General features: G+C 37.5%; 1 protein-coding gene across 1 annotated transcript in view; it reads right to left on the bottom strand.

The window, feature by feature from the left end:
* PNPLA8 (patatin-like phospholipase domain containing 8) overlaps positions 1-18,645 on the bottom strand; it is a 36,855-nt gene extending 18,210 nt beyond the window's left edge. Inside the window, exons 1-7 of the mRNA XM_008945094.1 lie at positions 17,527-18,645; positions 16,581-16,730; positions 15,217-15,368; positions 13,523-13,617; positions 8,103-8,274; positions 3,819-3,876; positions 1,680-1,874 (exon numbers count right to left, since the gene is read on the bottom strand). Coding sequence (XP_008943342.1) covers positions 1,680-1,874; positions 3,819-3,876; positions 8,103-8,274; positions 13,523-13,617; positions 15,217-15,368; positions 16,581-16,730; positions 17,527-18,645 — 1,941 coding nt within the window. The remainder of the gene's footprint in view (positions 1-1,679; positions 1,875-3,818; positions 3,877-8,102; positions 8,275-13,522; positions 13,618-15,216; positions 15,369-16,580; positions 16,731-17,526) is intronic.
* Between the last annotated feature and the right edge of the window lie 734 nt (positions 18,646-19,379).

The raw sequence follows: 19,379 nt of genomic DNA, 5'->3' as shown, positions 1-19,379 counted from the left end.
AAGAGTGGGTTGAAAGAAGAGAAGAGGAAGAAAAGTGCTTCACATAGCTTAACACTGACCCATTCAAGCAGTTAAGGAGCAGCTTGGAACAGCTCCAAAGGCTAAAGCAGCTCCCTTTCCAGTTTCGCTTGGCCAGATGGAAGATGAACATGTTTCAGGATTTCAAGCAGTGCTTAGACTTGAAATACCTTGTGTTACTCCATTTTTAGCTTTAAAAAAACCAAACAAACTAGAACTTATTTGCTTATCTCAGGTAGTATTTGATTAAAATGTTTGGGGGATAACAAGACGTATCATACTGGGGAGGCTGGGGGAAGGAGGGGAAAAAGATCCTAAACAAGAACTGGAAAGAATAAGATGGAAGAACTCTCAGAATCTGACTGATATATTAGCACCATCCCACCCTCCATGGGGACCCTTCCCCTTCAGCTCCCATCTTAGGCAGAGCTTTTATATAGCTGAATAAAATTATTCTGCCTCCTTATAAATGTCAATATAATAATGTCAAAATACCTAAGTATGCTGTTTTTTTCCAGATTAAATTCTAGCTGTTTCTCTGTATCAATGCTTCTATTTACTAACTCTTAATTTTTCAGTATTTCATCTCATATCCCTTATTTGTTAGTCTTTAAACTTCAGTATTACTTATGCACATTACAATGCTAATGAGGTTATGCAGCCATTTAATGGACACCATGAGAAATTCTGTATGTGATCCAGGTACAACTTATTACTCAAAATATGCTACTATTGCTCTCCAGTAGCTAAGGACAATGCCATCAGATGAATTAATGGCAAAAAAACACGACATGCTTTCTTTAAATTTACAGTAGAAATCTATGGTGTCTTTGCTGAAAGTCTCTGGTTCAGTCACCCTTTGTAATCTTTTCTGCCATAGATCTGCATGAGACCTTTTCTAAAATATATACAAATATTTTTTTATTAGTATGTACTGTAAAAAAGATTCTTTTAAAACTCTGAGAATTGCAGAACAGTAAAGGGACTAGAATGCAACAGTTAAACTACTGAAGAAATTAATTTCCGTTGCTCTTTTCTAATCAGGGTGATCAACAGAGGTCATAATACAATAAAAGAGCATACAGTCAATAGGAGACATTACTTTATCCTCAAGGGAGCTTCTTTTGCAGTTGTCCTCTGAGTTTAATCATGCTGCCACGGCATCTTTTTTCTTTTTACTAGCTGAGAACAAGGGTAGAGCTCAAGCTATCAATGGAAAGTTTTAAAAGCAGGCTTTTAACTGAAATTATGTACTAATAAAAGGAACATTGAAAAGCATAACTTGATTTTTTCCACACTTTACAGTATTGTTAGATTTTTAAGTCACACCATCTGCTTAGTGAAATATTGCTCAATGAAACAGCAGTTGTAAGCAGGAAGTCAGAGGCAATTTACAACTCATATAAGGTTTCCTTCCAGGCAGAGAAGAGAGGAACAGCAGAAGAGCTTAAGAACTTAAAAGACGACTAAGATTTTTAAGCCTATACCCTTACTAGTTCTATAAGGCCTCTACAAGCTAAAAATTTCCTTTCTTACCCCTATCCATCCTAAGTTTCCTTTTCAATACCAACTTATTTGCTTAGTTCTCATTCAGAAATTCAGACATTTTTCTCAGGCATAATATTGGAAAATATTTACTAAAGGAGAAGGTTTCAACTTACCTGATGAAGATCGTTGCCCAAAACATATTCCTGAAAGTAACCCGGTGCGGCGGATGATGCTCTAATGGCCTGCCACAGTTTATACTGACAGCCCCCAATGTAGTGAGACTTAACGCCAGGAAAGTGATTGTAGTTCCTAAAAACAAATGCTTTCAGTGGTGTTCCTCTGTTTACAATGGTGCTCACTGCAGCTACCTGGTGAGTTAGGAGGAATAAAAATAGTTATATATGATGATATAAAAGCTAAAAGCTGGTGTCATCTATATGATTTTAAAATGTTTTGTCTTTATGAATAGTAGCTTGTTCTCAAAACTCTGCAGCCAGCAATGCAACAATGCCATTAAATACAAATGTTACAAACATCAATCAGTTTTTTTTTCTCCAAGAAAATTAATTGCAACTTGAGTTTCAGGATTGCAGGCAGACTCTGTCCCAAAGAAACACCCAGAAGAATAAAACAAATTTTTCAGGGCTTTCTGTAGGGACATTGAAGCATCATTAACAAAAATCACGTACGCGAATCGAAGTGAAAAGCCAAAGTGGTATCTCCATAAAACAAAATGTATGACTAAAAGACCCCTACATTTTACAGATACAATTACACAAGGTGCTAGTACCTATAGCTATGAGTGAGTGTCAGAATGTGCAAGATGTTCTAGTGGTGACGCACCCAGCCTGGCTGGCACTGTCACAACAATACTCCTCAGCAGCCAAGTAGCTGCTCAGTGCTATTTTGCTTACTACTTTACAAAGCAGAGTGATTTTGTGAAATGTTACTCAACAGCACTAGCGTTTGACATTGTGATATCACTGTATCCATTTCTGTTCTTCACATACATAAGTGAAACCATTTAACTCAGAATCAGCCCGTCCTTATAGAAAAAAGTGTAACTTCTACATGACAATGCCGAAGCAAAACGTGTGGCTCGTAACTCCATTTGATGTAGGATCAGTTTCCTGGTTCTGTCAAAAGGAAAGTTTGGTTCCAAGCACTACTAGAAGTAGTAAGAAAAAAAAAATACTTTGGAAAATTTAACAGAAAACTTATCAAACTGATGCTGTAGTGTATTTTTGGTAATACTCATATGCACTTCCATTTCATGAAGCACTCTAAGTTGTAAAGTGCTGAGCATCTTCTGGAAAAATCCATCTTGCCATGAATTTAACAGCAGCAGAGCAAACAACTGCACGTTTTATATTGATTTTGCTGTGCCTTGTAAAGAGTGCCACCACTGCCAGCACTACAAAGTGATTACTGGGAATAGCTATTTTCAACTCTATTTATATTCACATTTTACTACTGAAGAACATGGAAGGAAGCCAAAGATCCCAGTTCAAAGATAACTTTCAAGTCGATGCTTCTCTCTCAGAAAGCAACATACCGCTCCAGCCTTTTCATGTCCTTGTTTTAGACATGGACTAGGAACGCCGTCAGCCAAGCACTTGTTTCTATGTTTAGAAAAATGTGAGTATCTTCCATTTAACAGTAAAGCATTGAATATAGTGTTATGACACCAAAACACCTGTTAATTACAGATTGTTCTGAAATACATGCTATTATATTTCTCTTCTTTCTTCACACCCTATCATTCACCAAAAATAAAATACCCATGCTTTCTCATATTTCACTGTTGTGCTGCTGCTGTATGTGACACCCTTCCAATTAGTTGATGCCCTTTATATCATATGGGAAGAGTAAAGATCTTGGGCCCTATGAATGTGACTAGACGAAACCTGGTAATACAGACAGAAGTGAGGAGGAACCCTGTTCTCTCACTACACAGTAGCACAGATCACTGCTGACATGACAGGATCTCCAAATACTAGAATTCTCTTCTGTAAGGAAACAAATTTTGCACCACTTCAAGAAGTTGACTTGGTACTTCTCTGCTTATAAGCCTTTTGACGCCTCTGAAACATATTCTTTCTTAAAGTACTGAATAAAATTATGACACTACTGCAGAAGTTTAAGAGCAATGAAATTTTATCCTTTAAAAGCACAGGGTACCTCTTACAGAAGCTTGGAGAGTGTGTACCAACACTCATGCCATTTATCCAATATTCTTATATGAACATTACTCTTAATATGGACTTGTCAGATACACAATTAGTAGTTACCTTAGAAAAAACTGTACTTACCTTTGGACATCTTGAATTTCTTGCAGTTTCAATCATAAGATTTGAGCCCATTTTTCCCCTACAAGCAAGTGTAAAAAAACAGCGAACACTACATTAGTTTAATATGAAGATGACGCACATTTTTATAATCCTTATTTCTGAGAACTTTGCATTTAAAAAGATGCAATGCTACGACTACACTTTAATAACCAGATTTCTATGGCTGACTTCAATGGACCAGTATTTCAGACCTCCTAGGCTGTTGGGAATAAGTCTGAAGCCTGATTGAGTTCTTGATTCAGTTACTCACTTCACCACACACTTAACCATAAATTAAGATTACTCAACTCCTTTCTGAAAGGAAAATTAAGTACTTTGCTACATTTAAGAATCAAAAAAATCATCATCTTTATTAAGCAGTTTTATATTAATGAAAATTAGTGTCCTGAACAGTTATGAAACAAAAGCTAAGGGAAGAAAGATGCCATTCTACATGATTTAGAAGGAAGTTAAAACACCTGCGTGTAATCTTCTGTAACAATAATTCAATGTGCATTTAACATCCCTTTTTGAGGTGGAATTTTTTCATGTGCATACACTTATGTATAACCTTACCATGAATACACATCAATGGTCAAAACTGTAATTTAACATCACATCAGCATTAGGGTCAGTATTCTAATTGCCAACTTGAAGGTAGCCCTCCTGCACAGTGCAAGACATTGGAGGATATCAGCATACTAACCAATAATTGCATACCAGCATATATTTTAAATTTTAATTTGCTTACAGTAAAGGTATAAAACTGTACAGAGTGGGTGCTCCATTCGATATGGGCTTTCCTTTAAATCAGCAAGTTTTATTCCTCCCCTTGAGCGCAGCCCACACAAACACAGGTGGTGCATCCACCTTATTGTGCAGACAGCTTTCGGTATTGGCACTCTACTTGAGGTGATTCCATTTGGTGTTGTTAAGAGATCATCCACCTATAGCTCACACTACTGTGACAGCAGGTAGCAGCACTTCCAATGGTAAAAACAACACCTTTGTCAATCTAGTTAAGTAAGAAGAAAAAAAGTTCTAAATGCTACAATAGTCCTCCATGTAGACAGTAAACCCTATTTGGAAGTAGGACAATTTACTGTTCCACTAATGGATATCTGTGCTTGAAGGATGGCTGTATATTTGTCCTTAAGAGAAAGGAAAGAAGGGAGACAGCTTCTGGTCCTATGATTGAAGACTGCTGCTGACAATTCTTACATGCATAGTGCTGTATTATTTTTTCCAATAAATGCATTAATTCCAGTCTCACAGTCACCAAGCAGAAGGGAAGAATGCCATCTGCACTCAGTAATTGATTACAGGAGATGAAGGCACACAGAACCATGAAGTAGGAATATACAGAAATAGATGAGACTGACAGAGGTGAGATATGAAAGACATCTACTGATTTGCATCACTTTCATCCCCCTCTTCCTAGATATCCTTACTATATATTTTTTCCCAAACTCTGAATGTAAAGAATAAAAAACTGCATAGGCAATCCCCACTGCTTAGTTATAGGAACTGTCAAACTGAATTATTTTCTCACATCTTGTTTCTTATGAAGGCCAGGAACTGATGCTTCAGAATAGGCACAGGAAACCCTTTCAACTACTACAAAACTCAGACATTAAGGCCTAAAGAGAAAAGTTTAATATCACCTCTAAATTTTTTAGGTTTGTTGCTAGCACTAATACTGTAATTGCATATTATATAGATATCTTTGTGAAGCCTCACTGTTCAGTTATTTTCTTTGCCGAAGTCCCAACACAATTCATTTCACACTTATTCACGTACTATGTTGAAAGAGAAGGTCTCCTCATTTTAGTTTTACTGAATAGTACCTTGTTCTTAAAGAAAAGATGAGAATGGTCATTCACAAGATACCTAACTATCTCAAATTACTGCTCTAACTTGCTTTCTTTCTTTAACTGTAAAGAGTCCTAATCCTTGTGTGTGTTATCTTTAGGTCACTGGCTACTTTATCAATCTTGCAACAGAAACATTCGCTGAAGTGGTGTAACAGGGACTGTAAGTATTACTTTAAATTAAACTGTATTAAGGATTAGTAGAATGGCACTGTAATTTTTTTCTGTATTTTCAGTCCCAGCTGTCACACACTGAATCATTTTTTTGCCCACAAGCAGAGACATCTCATTAAATTGTCTAGGAGACAAAGAAACCCAACACCCAAATCACTTTTGGTATTAAAGTTAACAAATCCTGTAAGCATTTAATATTTTTCCCACTCACGGGTTATTACTCTACACAGTTTCATTTGCCATCCCATTTTTCCATTTATCTGCTTTGTTCATGTCTGTCTGTGCCCTATGTCCTCTAGACATGACCTACTTAAACAAGAAGTCTCCTTTGCAAATGTTGCTCTTTGATTGCTTCAAGTTAACTAATATTGCAACACTTATTTCAATAACGCCATGAAGAACATATTGCCAAACATATGCTTGAAGAAACATTCTAATGGGCTACAGCCAGAGTGCAATGAAACAGCCTGGAGAAAGAGCATTCAATTTGAAAGGCAAAATTGTAACTTTTAGCCCCTTCTAACAACAACAAAAGGACTGGGAAAGGATGACATCTTTGCTAAACCCCCAGGAGACACTTTAATTGCATCTTCCATAAGGATACTGAACATCTTGCTGATAATGCTGAAAAATCTGTTAAGTTTGTCTGGAGTGACTAACTAGTATAGAACGTGTCACTTGTCTAGTCACTGGAGAGTAGTCTCAATTTATGCTTCAATTTGTGAAACAAACACTGGTTTGAAGTGTTATTACTTGCAATCCCAAACCCACACATTATCTATTTTTCTACCATCAGAGGTAACTTTTACCTTACCCTCTACACAGTGCTTGATTGGTTCTCAAGATTACAAATTCCCATTGTGGGATTTTAGCTAGCCTATGAAAACCCCTAGCTGCTCACCAAATTTGTCTAGTAGTTTATCAAGAAGAAAATTGTGTATGTAAACAACAGTCAAAAGAAAAGAGAAAATTTGCAACTAAAGGCCAGATTTTTCAAAGAGATGCAGTTCAATATAGTATTACATAAACTGATGACAATTTTCCTGCAGAAAGTAGTAACTGATTGAAACCATTTCTCAAATTGCAATTCAAGGGACATATAAGAAGAGTTAAACATACATAGAATAATTTTAAGCTTTTTAATTAAAGGCATTTAAATTACTTTCATATTAGCTAATTCTTATTTTTCGCAAGACTTCTCTTAGTTGGGCAGGGGAGGAAAAGAGGAAGGCACAGAGAAAGCTCTTTTGTAAAAAGAGAGGAACTCTGTACATCTGAGAAAAAAAAAAAAAACGAAACATGATATCCATTTGATAAACACATTTATTCCTAACAATATGCAAGAGCACAGACAGAGAAGAAATGCTTGAAAACCACCTTCTCCACTTCAGCAAAGAACTGAGATGCTTAAAACTCAGGCAGCACAGGTATTCCCACTATAATGTCTAGAAAAAACTCTTTTAATACCATAAAACACATTAATCATGCTCTCAAAGGAACTTGTCATTACTTATCCAAAGAAACTTTTAACCATTTTACATGTGCTCCCAGAGAAGGTTGTTTCAGCTCTTTCAGTAGCAGCGCCAACTTACAGTGGGAAATGATGATATTAGTTTGGTAAAAATTCTAAACAATGGAAATACCAAAACAAATACAGATGAATAAAACTAAGTAATAAAGCTTGTAACAGAATAATTTCTTCCATGGACTTTTCCTGAGTAGCAATCAGTGCATTTGTATACCCATCAATGAACAAATACCAGTTCATCAGCCACGCTGACACAGGGGATGTTTTTTCATCGCACACCCTACAGCTCATTTCCCTTTTCAAAGACAATGAGCAAAACCCCTCAATGCAGCAGCTAAGATTAAAAATCCCTGCTACAGCACATTATTTCATTTCTCACCATGCCTCCTATAAGAAAAAAGGCACAGCAGGTGGCTGGTAAAATTTGACTCCATAATGAGTCAGATGAAGCAGAGCTGGCAGGCATACAGGAATATAATCAGAAATCAGTGTACTTTATTCCCCAAAACCAGAAATCATTACATTAAAGGCTTTCAGTGTTTTTGGTAAATATGAAAACAGCTATTTCAAATGAGAGTATATGCTAATCTCTTCTAGTTGTTTTAAAAATTTACTTACCAGTGTAACAATAACAAAACCAAAGGCTTCCAGACATTATACTAATTATTTTTCATCTGATCATTTTTTACTTACTTGAGCATTTTTTCCCATATATCACTGTCATAAAAGGCATGGCTCCAACCCATTTTGACTGTTCCAACAATGACATTCTGCTTAAAAACATCCGATCCTAACTTGCGATACAGTTCTTCACAATCATCCAGAGGGATATGGAACAATCCCAACATAAAAGCTAATATAGCTCCTGAAAAAGAGATATTTTGAAATGTAAAATATAGCCTGGAGTAAGATGATAAAGATGGATTGCCATTTAATGTAGTTCATAGGTTAGTAGAATATCTATCTTGAAAAGGGAAGAGCAACTGACATTTGTATCACTAAATTCCTGCTCAGAGATTACACACAATGTTTTAAAAGGACATATACAAAATAAGAAGAGTTTACTTCCAAAACCAGAACTTTGCAAAGGTGAAAAACAGTGTTATTTAATTTTGCAGATTTTATCCCTACAAACAGGTACATGGCAGAAAGCAAACTAAATCCACTGCTTCAAGTGGAAAGAAAAATGAGCAAGAGAAATCTATGCTCTGGTGTTAAATGTAGTTGGGGCCTACTTGCTATCTGGCAAATGAGTCAGTGAAGAAAAATTCTAGGAAAATCTTGTGAAAAGAAGGTGAGTTTTGACTAGTTTGGAAAGCATTTGGCTGCAGCCGTTTATAATTAGCCATTCATACACACTGCCATCTAGTGTGTGCCTACAAAATGTTATGACACATCCTTGAAAGAACAAACCAACAGTATCCAAAAAGTGTGATTGCAGAAAGCCATTAAGACAACTGTGGAAAAATACAACTAATGGATCACTACAATTCTTAGATATATTAAACTATAAGGGACATATACAACCTCTAAATCTAATTGTGCAATACACCGAGGACACGTAATTACGCATTAGGAATAATTAGGACAAGAGTTTTCCAATTTGGGAATGAATGCAATATGCTGGAATAAAATTCATCTTGAAAGGAGTGTTTTATTACTCTTGTAATAGAGTAAGAATAAAACATGTGCAGTAAAAACCTACATAAATTTATATATGGCTTTAGAGGAAACATGACTTCCAAGCTTCTTTTGCTCTCATAAACCCCACCACAACCACTGTCAGTGGATTGATGTTCTCAATTTTTCAAAAAGTAGCACATGTGTTTAATATAACTTGGGCCTACTTGACACATCAAAGTTTCATCAGGCAAAACTTACTCAACTGTCAAGTCACCCAACGCCTGTATTCACACAGACTAAACATCCAGCAACAAACACCGTTTCCCTGAGTGATCCAAATCCTCTGCTATGTTCTTTCCTCTTAATTCTCCAGCACCAGTCTTGTATCATAGTGCATTTGCTATTTTAAGGAAAAGTTTCAATGACAAAAAGACAGAATTCATACCAAATGCAAACTCATGTTCACTTCAGTTCCTGAGAGACAGCACCAAAAGCTGAAGTCTGCATCAGCACACAAGTGGCAGTGAATAATGTCACAGTCAAGGTACAAATTAAAGGGCATTGCTGAAACCTGCAGGATGGTAGCGAGACACTCACAGGAGAGTGAGGTCAAAAATCACACATCTGTCAGATAGTCTGTTGAAAAAAGGTCCTGCTATTTCCACCACATCCTGCTTTGTGTCACAGGCCCCTACACTCCAGCCACTATCCCCACTTAGACTGCCACCACTTTCCAGGGGAAAAAAAATGCTTAAATAAAACCTGGGAGGCTAAGCAGTACCTCTTGGAGAACACAGGGACACAGTTGGCTAATAAGACACAAGTCAGGCAAGAACATAGCCTGAAAGACAAAAGCATTCCTTCCTTATTCAGTGCCAGTAAGACTTCTGCTCAAGTGCTATATCTGGATCTGAAAGGCATTCTTCAAAAAGATGTAGACTAATTGAAAAAAAGAAAAAACACACAAAACATCCCCCCCCAAACCAACCACAGGTCAAGAAAATCAGTTTGTAAGGAAAGCCTGAGTAAACAGGCTATGACAGAAGTCTTTAAATGCACAGAAGGCTACTGCAAAGAGTCAAGAAAGAATCTGTTATCCTGGTAGTCGGGACAAGAGGAAACAAATTGAACTGCAACAGGAAGATCCACATTAGATATTTGGATTTTTTTTAACGCCCCCAAATGTAACGACAGCAGAGCACTAGCAGATTTTCTGAAGATGTCTGACATGATTCAAAGTCTTGAAAATTGTCAGTAGTGAAACATACACAGCTGGTCCTTCCCTTGGATCCTCCTAACGATGCTTCCAGCTCCGTAATACCATGACTTGACTTATGAATGAGTTCTCCAGAAAAAAAATGCTTCTTCCATCAGAAACATTTTCAAAATGCATTTCAAAACTGGAAAGACATCATGGGTAGGAAAAAAAAAAATCATTAACACAGAGAGATGCCATTTTTATTCAAGCAGGCTCCTCATCTGCAAATCACCAAAGGCTGGGAGAATACATGAGGACACCAGCCCTGTGCTGTTCTTAACTTGTATGAGGATATAGTCCCAAAATTCTTCCTAAGTCTTTGCGCAAACTTCACACACATCCAGAACTGATGGTCAGAGAGACCAGTATAATTCAAATGTCTTTGTAGTAAAGTCCACTGGAAACCAATATGCTTAGAGAACCTCTGATCACAATGTCAATGATCTTATCCCTCACACAATGCATCTGAATGCCACTAATTATCGGCTCAATATAGAAATTGAGGAAAAAAGGATATTTTTTAAAATTCTTGGAGCAGACCAGCACATTTGAAAATGTGGTAGCATGTACTTTGCCTGATCACATACTCTGGTTGTTACAAACTGCTCTCTGGGACTGAATTCTAAGTGCACCACTGTTAAGAAGTTTCTTTGACATACTGGGAGACTGTGTTGAGCAGTGGAAAGAACATACAAGCCACATCTACAGCATACCTGCAGGTAATTTGTCCTCAATGGGACAGGCACCTACGAAAGCGTGTCGTACTCTGGAGAGCAGTGACAACCACTCTCCCTGACAGAATTCCTAGCAGCCCAGTTCATTGGGCAATGGCACCCCCTCCTCTCGACAGCCTTGTTTTCATCTTTGGATTTTTGCACAGAACAGGCACAAACTCAGTACAGAATTTACAATAATTTAGTTCCCCATAAAAAAAAAAAAAAGTTCAGTGGCCATCACTGCACTGATGTGCTTACAGATTTTCTGGTGTTTCCAGGCCCAGATATTGTGCTCAGCAACTGGTGAGTCACTTAAGTATAGAGGGCCCATTACAGGGATCCTTCTGTGACTGCCTGCATTTACACCCTATGAGGCCTGGTGAAGAGAAGTACAGGGAAGCTAACTACAAAGGCAGACTCTGTGATGCTGAACTCACAGGAAAGTGATTATTTCTAAACCTCAAAGGCAAAACAACTAAATGACATTAAGAGCTACGACAAGCACAGCGGAAAGAAAAGCAAACTGTACTGCACAGAGGCATCCTTCCTCTTACTCCTTTAAATCACAACCCATGCAGCTCCAAGAGCCTGCAAACCCTATCAGCGTGCCTACAGTCAGCACAAACTAAAACGGTGACGTACACTGCCAGCACAAGCTGACAGATAACATAAAACCACTCCCAGCCATGTCTTCTCACCTATTACTGCAAGCTGGACTACCACAAACAAAAGATTGATAGTGTAAAAAAAGCTTAAAAGAACACATTAAGTATTTAGTAGCAGTTACAAACCCTCAAATCTGCTGAAAAATAAAGTTAGTTCTAATCACAGTAGTGGGATCGAATTAAGAATATTAGGCCTCTGTACTAAAGATACATCTTTCATGTCTTTATAATGATGCCTTTATAATGATAATGAATAAAGATGTCTTTTTTATGGTTGAAGGAAATATTAGTGTTTTGTAGTGCAACTATCTCCCAAAGAAAGAAACACTTACTACTAAATTACTAACAAAGGAATTTTTTTTCAAAGTAGAATGGGAAACTGTATTGTGCCCACAAATTCTGTCTTGCAGACCTAAACATTCTCCTCTTCTCTATTATCTTAAGCCTATTTAGCAAACCTCTGGAAACATGAACATTGTATCTGGTGATCTGCATTTAATGTTGTTTCTGAATTAAAGTGTACATAAGATATGTATAGTGTAAAACACTGAAGAATGTGTGTTTCTAAAGGAAACAGAGCTATTGAACTATATCATACCTCTTCTGTTAGAAAACAGCATTATGCTGCATCACTTCTGAAAGAAATGACTGTCTCTTAAAAAGGAACTTATGCGAAAGTTTCCTGCTTCCTAGGGAGGAGTAACCCATCATTGAGTCAAAAGAGTAATTAAGGCTGGGAGGGACCTCTGGAGGTCATTAGTCCAACCTCCTGTTCAAACAGGTTCAATTAGAACAGGTTACTCAGGACTTGTTCACCTGAGTTTTGAGTATCTCCAGGAATGCAGATCCAACAGTCTGTGCAGACAAATCCTTCAAGTGTCTGATCATCCTTGCAAGGAAAACATGACTCCTTATACCTATCACTGTGCACCTTCGACAAGAGTCCAACTCCTTATTTTCCCATTACTTGGAACAGGAAAAAGGCCTCCCCTCAGCATTTTCTTAAGGCTGAAGAAACCCAGTTTCTGCACTCTCCCAATGTTCCTAGGTTAGGGTCCTAGAAGTCCTGTCCCCTGACCATCTACTTAGCCCTTTGTCAGGCTCACTTAGCACTTACAAGAATAAATGCAACAGATTTAGGGGTGACTACCGAGAACCCCAAAACTAGACATACAGTGACCAGACAGAGATCCTTTATCTGTTGGGTATGTGTGCGTGCCAACAAGCAGTATCTAGTCAGCTTTCTTTGCTGCGAGGGTATGCTGATGATTCATGTTCAACTTGTTACAACAAGACCATGTCTTTTTCTGCAAAGCTGTTTTCTAGCCAGTCCTCCCACCTCAGATGGAGATCTTTGTACTTGGCTATATAAAACTTTAGGTCTAGTTTCCTGTCAAGCCATTCCTGCATCTGATCTGAACAGAGGGCATCACTGTAGTGACCACTTCCTCTAATTTAGATCATCCAAGATCTTGCTCCAGGCATGCTGTGTCCTGCTGTGCAGGTCATTAATACATACAGGAAACACCACTGGCCCAGTATCAGTCCCTGAAGGATGTTACCTTAATTACCTGTAAAGCCCCATAAAGATCCAAGATATTTGTGTCTGTGTGCAAAATGAAAGGATCACATTCACTGGAAAAAATGACAAGTCAGTTTGATGTTACAAGTGTATCATGAATCACTTGAAGTTACCGTTCAGAAGAAAAAAAAAAAGACTTTAGCAATCACACCTGCATTTTCCCAGCTTACAAAGTTAGAAACCTGCAAGTTCTACATAATCAACATTTATTCTTACATGTTCTTTCACTGTATTGATAGCAAAATTCCAACTTATGGCTTAACAATTACCTGTGCTTACACCACAAATGTAGTCAAAAAGTTGATGAACCGGCTTTCCAGTCAGCTCTTCTAGTTTCCGTAGAGTCTGAAGTGCAACTAAACCCCTGAAACACAAAAATCCCCTTCACACACAATGGTAGTTTTACCATGCATAGCTCTAATTAAGCCCACCTTTGCTTAATTGTTATTAATTATAACTGAATAAGTACAACAGTAAGAATCTCAAACACTCCTGGGAATGAAAGAGCAGCAGAACAATTAAAATGCAGTGCTGAGTACTAAATATAAGTCACGTACTCAGGCACATCAAAAACAGTACTCAGCAGCTACAGCCATATTGTTTGCAGCAAAGGCTCAGGGATGATCATCTTCTGTGGATGGAGACTCAGGACAGATCTCAGCTGCATCCACATCACACAGCACTTGGAGTTTGGTCCTAACCAGGTTATATAGTGTCCATTGGGGCACAGTATTTTTCTGTGGATTTTTTTCTGCCTCAATTAAATGTGTCTGAAATAATGGGAGAAATTAATTCTAGACTATCAGATTGGATGAGGCTTTGAGAAACCTGGTTTAGCAAGAGCTGTCCCTGCCCATGGCAGGGGGGTTGGAACCAGATGATTTTGAAGGTCCCTTCCAACCCAACCCATTCTGTAATTCTATGATATAATTCTATGTAGATACCACTTTCTAAAGATAAGGTGTCTTACAATGTCACTCCCCTAGAAAGCTAACAGAAAATTTAAAACTATTTACACATACATGCATCATGCCATTTTCTGTGAAGCATCCTTCTTTCTACTTTGTGAAATCTTTATGGTTTACCATGAACTTTTGGAAACAAATGTTGAAGTTGTGGCATACACCTAATCCTTGTTGAAGGCAACTGATCTTGATGCAAGTAAAGAAATAGTACGGGGAAGCTCACCACACTGAGCTTTTACTTCTGCATGGCATTTATTTCTGCAATGACTTCATACCTCACTTTCTACAAATAAAGATTAGTAAATCAGTAATTATTTGCTAGCAAGATCTCTTCAAAAAAGCCTGAAAACACAGCTTTCAGTAAACATCAAACTTCAAATTTAACCACCAGGCTTTTGCTACTACTTTTTACAAATTGTAGCAGGTGCCTAAGTTCATGCAGAACTGGAAGACATGTAACTAAGGACATGTGGTGCATAATTAAAATAAAAAAAAAAATTGTTTCTAGAAGAAATATAAACTAACAACATGGATGGAAGAGCTTTCACCAGTAGCCTCTTCACACTTTCAAGTGACCACTCCTGCTAAGGCAGGTCATCCTCCAAAAGAGTACAAGCCAACATGACCATAGGACTATAAACCTCTTCTAGCATTTCAAACCCGTTGTGTATTTCTGAGATTAAACTTGTGAGCAGACTAACTGAAATACCCATTTAATTTACTTCCAAAAGGAGAAAGAGCCAATCCAAGCACTTAAGTGTGTAGCCACCTTTAAAGGGGTAAGTCTTTTCAGTGTCACAGGACTCTTAATGAATGCAAATTTAAGCACAAATGCATACAAAATTAATAACTATCAGTTGGATAACCAAATGTAAAAGAACTGTAAATCATAAATTGCATCTTTGGGCATAAACTTATCAAAGAGAAACTGAAATTTTATTTCCAGTTTCAGTATGAAAAAAAACTACAAGTACATAAAAACAAGACAGAGGTTTTACCTTGTTCCTCCTCCATCAATAGCAAGGACTCTAATTCCCCAGCCTTTCACAGGGTCTGTATATCCAATTATAGCTAAAGTCTCTCTAACAGCAGCCTGGAGACTTTCATCATTTGCTTGTCTCAGTCGTAGCAGGCACGGAATTAATTTTTCCTGTTGATAAGTACAAAGATATTTCATTCTAACTCTACGTTTATATCAAAAGAATCCATGATTAAATTTAGTAGTTTGGCATCTAAATATAAAAGTAATGTATCAGTTAAACTCGAGGAAAAGTTCTTTAACTCTCTATTTACCCATCAATCTTTCTAGCAAGGGAGAAAAATATTATGTCATGCACACATCATCACTAAAATAACTACCTATCAGAATTAAACAATCAAGGTGAAATGTAAGTCTTCCATATAGCTGGAAATGCTGTATTTATCAGCAATTTAGTTTTATTGACTTTAATGTCACATGGGCCAAATATAAACTCATGTATGGAGCACACCAAGTATAGCTAAAAGCCCAGATTTTGCTGAGTAACTATCACACTGCTTCAAACACAAAACACATTCTAAGTACACTAGTATTAAAACAAAACTTAAAATACTTCCTCACACTAAGTAATTTCTAAATGAGTAATTATTATCAGAAAGATGCAGAGTCTTATGATCAACATGGGTGTAGTGAATGTATTCTTGCATAATAAAGTAATTCACATGTATTCATGTGAATGCCTGACCAGTACCCTGTCTGAATGATTTATCTGGCCTGTGCTCCACTCCCAAACATCTCTTTTCCAGCAATTCTACCATCTATGTCACACATCTGTCTTGTGCAAAAAAGGCATGAGACTGCCAAATGCTGTGATTTGGCTAGTACTGTTAGAACAGTCGACCACCCACCTCCCGTCCTCTCACTGCAGGAAAGAGAATGAGTAGGACTAGATTACATGAACTTATTTGATGTTCTTGTCATCTCTCTTCAAAGGAAGCATGCAAACAAGCATAAAAAGTGTTGTGCATTTGCAGGTCAACTGTACTGTACATTCTCATCTGGGCAATTGCAACAGAGAACACAGTGTACAACCTTCATCTACCACCAGAATAAGCTGTATCTACCCACGTGACAACGCTGTACGCTTCTAAATTAAACATTGGAATCTTAAGAGCCTTCAGCTAAACTACTGACAGTTCACATGTGAATCTGTTTGAACCAGCTAAGGAAATAGCTATAACAAGAGAGAGAGACTGACAGTGTAATTATTACAAAGAAAAAAATAGTACTAGCCCAAAAGAACAGAAGAAAGTTCTATGTTAATCTACATCAACTGCCTGTCAGACACTTATTTATGTCTTTTTGCATAAAGACTATTTGCACCTTAATTGCAACTCCTCTGCTCTCTGGAAATTCCAGAAGATGATAGGTCAGTTCTTCAACCCTGCTGATACAGACTCTTCGATTAGAGGATCTTCGTAGGGCTTGAACTAAAGCTCGAGTCCTGTTATCAATACTCACTCTTGCAATAATCTAAAAAATTATAAAAGTTATACAAATAACATAAAAATACTTTAAGAAATCTGTAACATTTGTCAAGACTAATGCCAAATAGTTATTCTAAGATTTCTCAGAAGTAATGGACAGCATGTTGTACTGGAGATCTGCTACAGGCTCCAAGTACACATTGCTTAATCATAAACAGGCAATCCTCTGATTCTTTACTGGAAAAATAAATCAAGGCAGTTCACATCAACAATATACCAAACACACAAGTGTCAGCATGCACCCTGATGTATTCTCCGGGCAACTCTGAAATCACAGTATTTGAACCATGAAGGAGTCTAAGGTTACTTTAACAACAACAAAAAATCAACTACATCTAGCTACTTTTATGTATTGTTTCTACATATATATGAACTAAATAGAAGTATATACTATACACACATATATGTGTATATACACACTTTATACATAAGCTTACATATATGTACCTACATAAAAAGCATACACACAATCTATGTATGCATGCATGTGTGTATAATACATAAGTTTACATACACTTACAGTATTATGCATATAACTAAGTTTATATAGCTTTTATATGTCTATACATATATGCTTAAGTACATATTTATATGTACATATACACATAAATGTGTACATATATGTACTTGTATGTAAATACATAGACAAGTACATATGTGTGTCTATCTATATATACACATATAGGTATATACACGTTTGTACAGTGTACATATACACTTGTATAAAGTATATGCATACCTGCAAATTATACATAAAGAAGTAACACTAAACAAAGACTTGCCTTTTCTCTCTGAAGAGACAGACGCTTTTCCCTCTCTTCTGCTGTCTTAGCCTCTTTTGCTTTGTCCTCCTCATCCTTGTCAGGCACTTCTTGTTCTGGCTGTTTACTCTTCTCTTGTGAAACGACTTTAGCATCGGATCTTAGCTTGGGAACCAGCCCCCCAATGTAACTGTCTACAAAGGCCTGCACGCTGTTACTGGGAGACGACAGAAAGTTTGCGATGCTCTTCTTAGTGGAAACTGGAACAGCAGTACTGGACTTCTCAGCAGCCAGAGTCTCTGCTCCAGGAGCTGAAGTAGCTGCCGAATCCACTGCCTGTTCGTCCCTTGTTACAGTATCTTCTGATAAATCCAGCTTATTCCTCTCTCCACTTTTAGAGTCCTGTAATAGATCATTCCTTTTTTTCTCTTGAGCCATAACAGAACTATTAAAGTACCAGTTGATATGATCAGCCACAAAATTGTAAGTCTCTCCAAAATTTGTAGAAAAGTAGCTTATATGAAAGAGGTGGTTTTCAGTAGATGCTGAATCTTTTAGTGTATCTTGATTAGTGTCACTTGAGGTTACTAAGGCAGACTCCGAGCCCTCAGTTACACAAGTGGACTTCCCTGCAGCTGTGCCTCTGTTGCAATCCAGAGTTCTGGCCTCTGAGACTTGTTTATCACTTTCTAGATCTGTGTTGATGTTATTTGCATCCACATTACTTCTATTTGCTTTTCCCAGAGTACCTGAGTGTGACTTTAATCGAGCTATCCGTGAAACCAGTTCACTGTGAGTGCCAGCCACTGCCTTTGAAACAGATTCTATAGTATTCTTAATTCGTGACATGCGATTGCTCACTTTTGTAAGTCCTTTGGAAGAAGAAGTTAAAAGTTTAGAAACTCTGTAGTATAAAAAGTCATGGCTGTAAATGTACTTGTTATACCAAAATGTTCTGCTTCTGGCCCATTTACACCGAGGCTCGCTTGTATGAAGAACTCTTGGGTGAATGGCATGATTTATCCGCCAGCAGACTTTAGGTCTGTACAAATACAGGTACTTGTTTCTTTGCTTCCACCAAAGACTTTTTGGGTTAATCACAAAGAACAAATATGTGTCTAAAGATACATGAACTGTCATAACTTACAAATAATTACACTTTTTCCACTTTGCCTGTCTACTTCATTCTAGAAAATATATTTCAATAAATATGTCTTGTATCACGGTGTTATCTGAAAAAGAAAAAAGAAACCCAAATAATAGCAACCCCCAAACCAGTAACAAGTTTGAAACCACAGAGCTTGTTAATGCAGGTGCAGCTTATATATTCTTTCAGTAAAGGCAGATTAACACTCAAATCAAATAATCTCATGGGGATAGCTACAGCTCAGGACATTTGGTAGTGTCATACCAACAGTTTAATTTCAACACATTATTCCTTAAAGGGCAGTTTAACTTCATCTTGGGCAATACACAGCAGTTACTGAAAGTATTTAATGACACACAGAAAGTTGCTCGCCAGACTTTCTGGTACAGTGAAATTTGGATCTGCCTAGCACACTGTCTTCTGTAAAGATCAAATACCAAAGGAAACTGCTGTTATATTACCAGCCCTTTGCAGAGTTCCTCCCAGGGCAGAAAGGACATATCAATTCTCTGAGCAAAGCTTCAGTATCAAGCCACAAGTTCAACTAAACGTTCCTATCCCAACAGCTACAGGCAGCAGGTAATCTTTACTCTGCAAGGCAAGATGTTTCTGGGGCGAATCAGTTTTACACAACATGCAAGAGTCGCACTGAAATCGCGGAGATAAATCCATTACCCGCCTAAGTGGCAAGCTCGGACTACACCGCTGCCGTCACAAGAGCCAGGGG

The sequence above is a fragment of the Merops nubicus genome, unplaced genomic scaffold (assembly GCF_000691845.1).
Source record: "Merops nubicus isolate BGI_N331 unplaced genomic scaffold, ASM69184v1 scaffold6478, whole genome shotgun sequence".
Taxonomy (NCBI): domain Eukaryota; kingdom Metazoa; phylum Chordata; class Aves; order Coraciiformes; family Meropidae; genus Merops; species Merops nubicus.
This window is presented reverse-complemented; position numbering and strand designations above follow the sequence as displayed.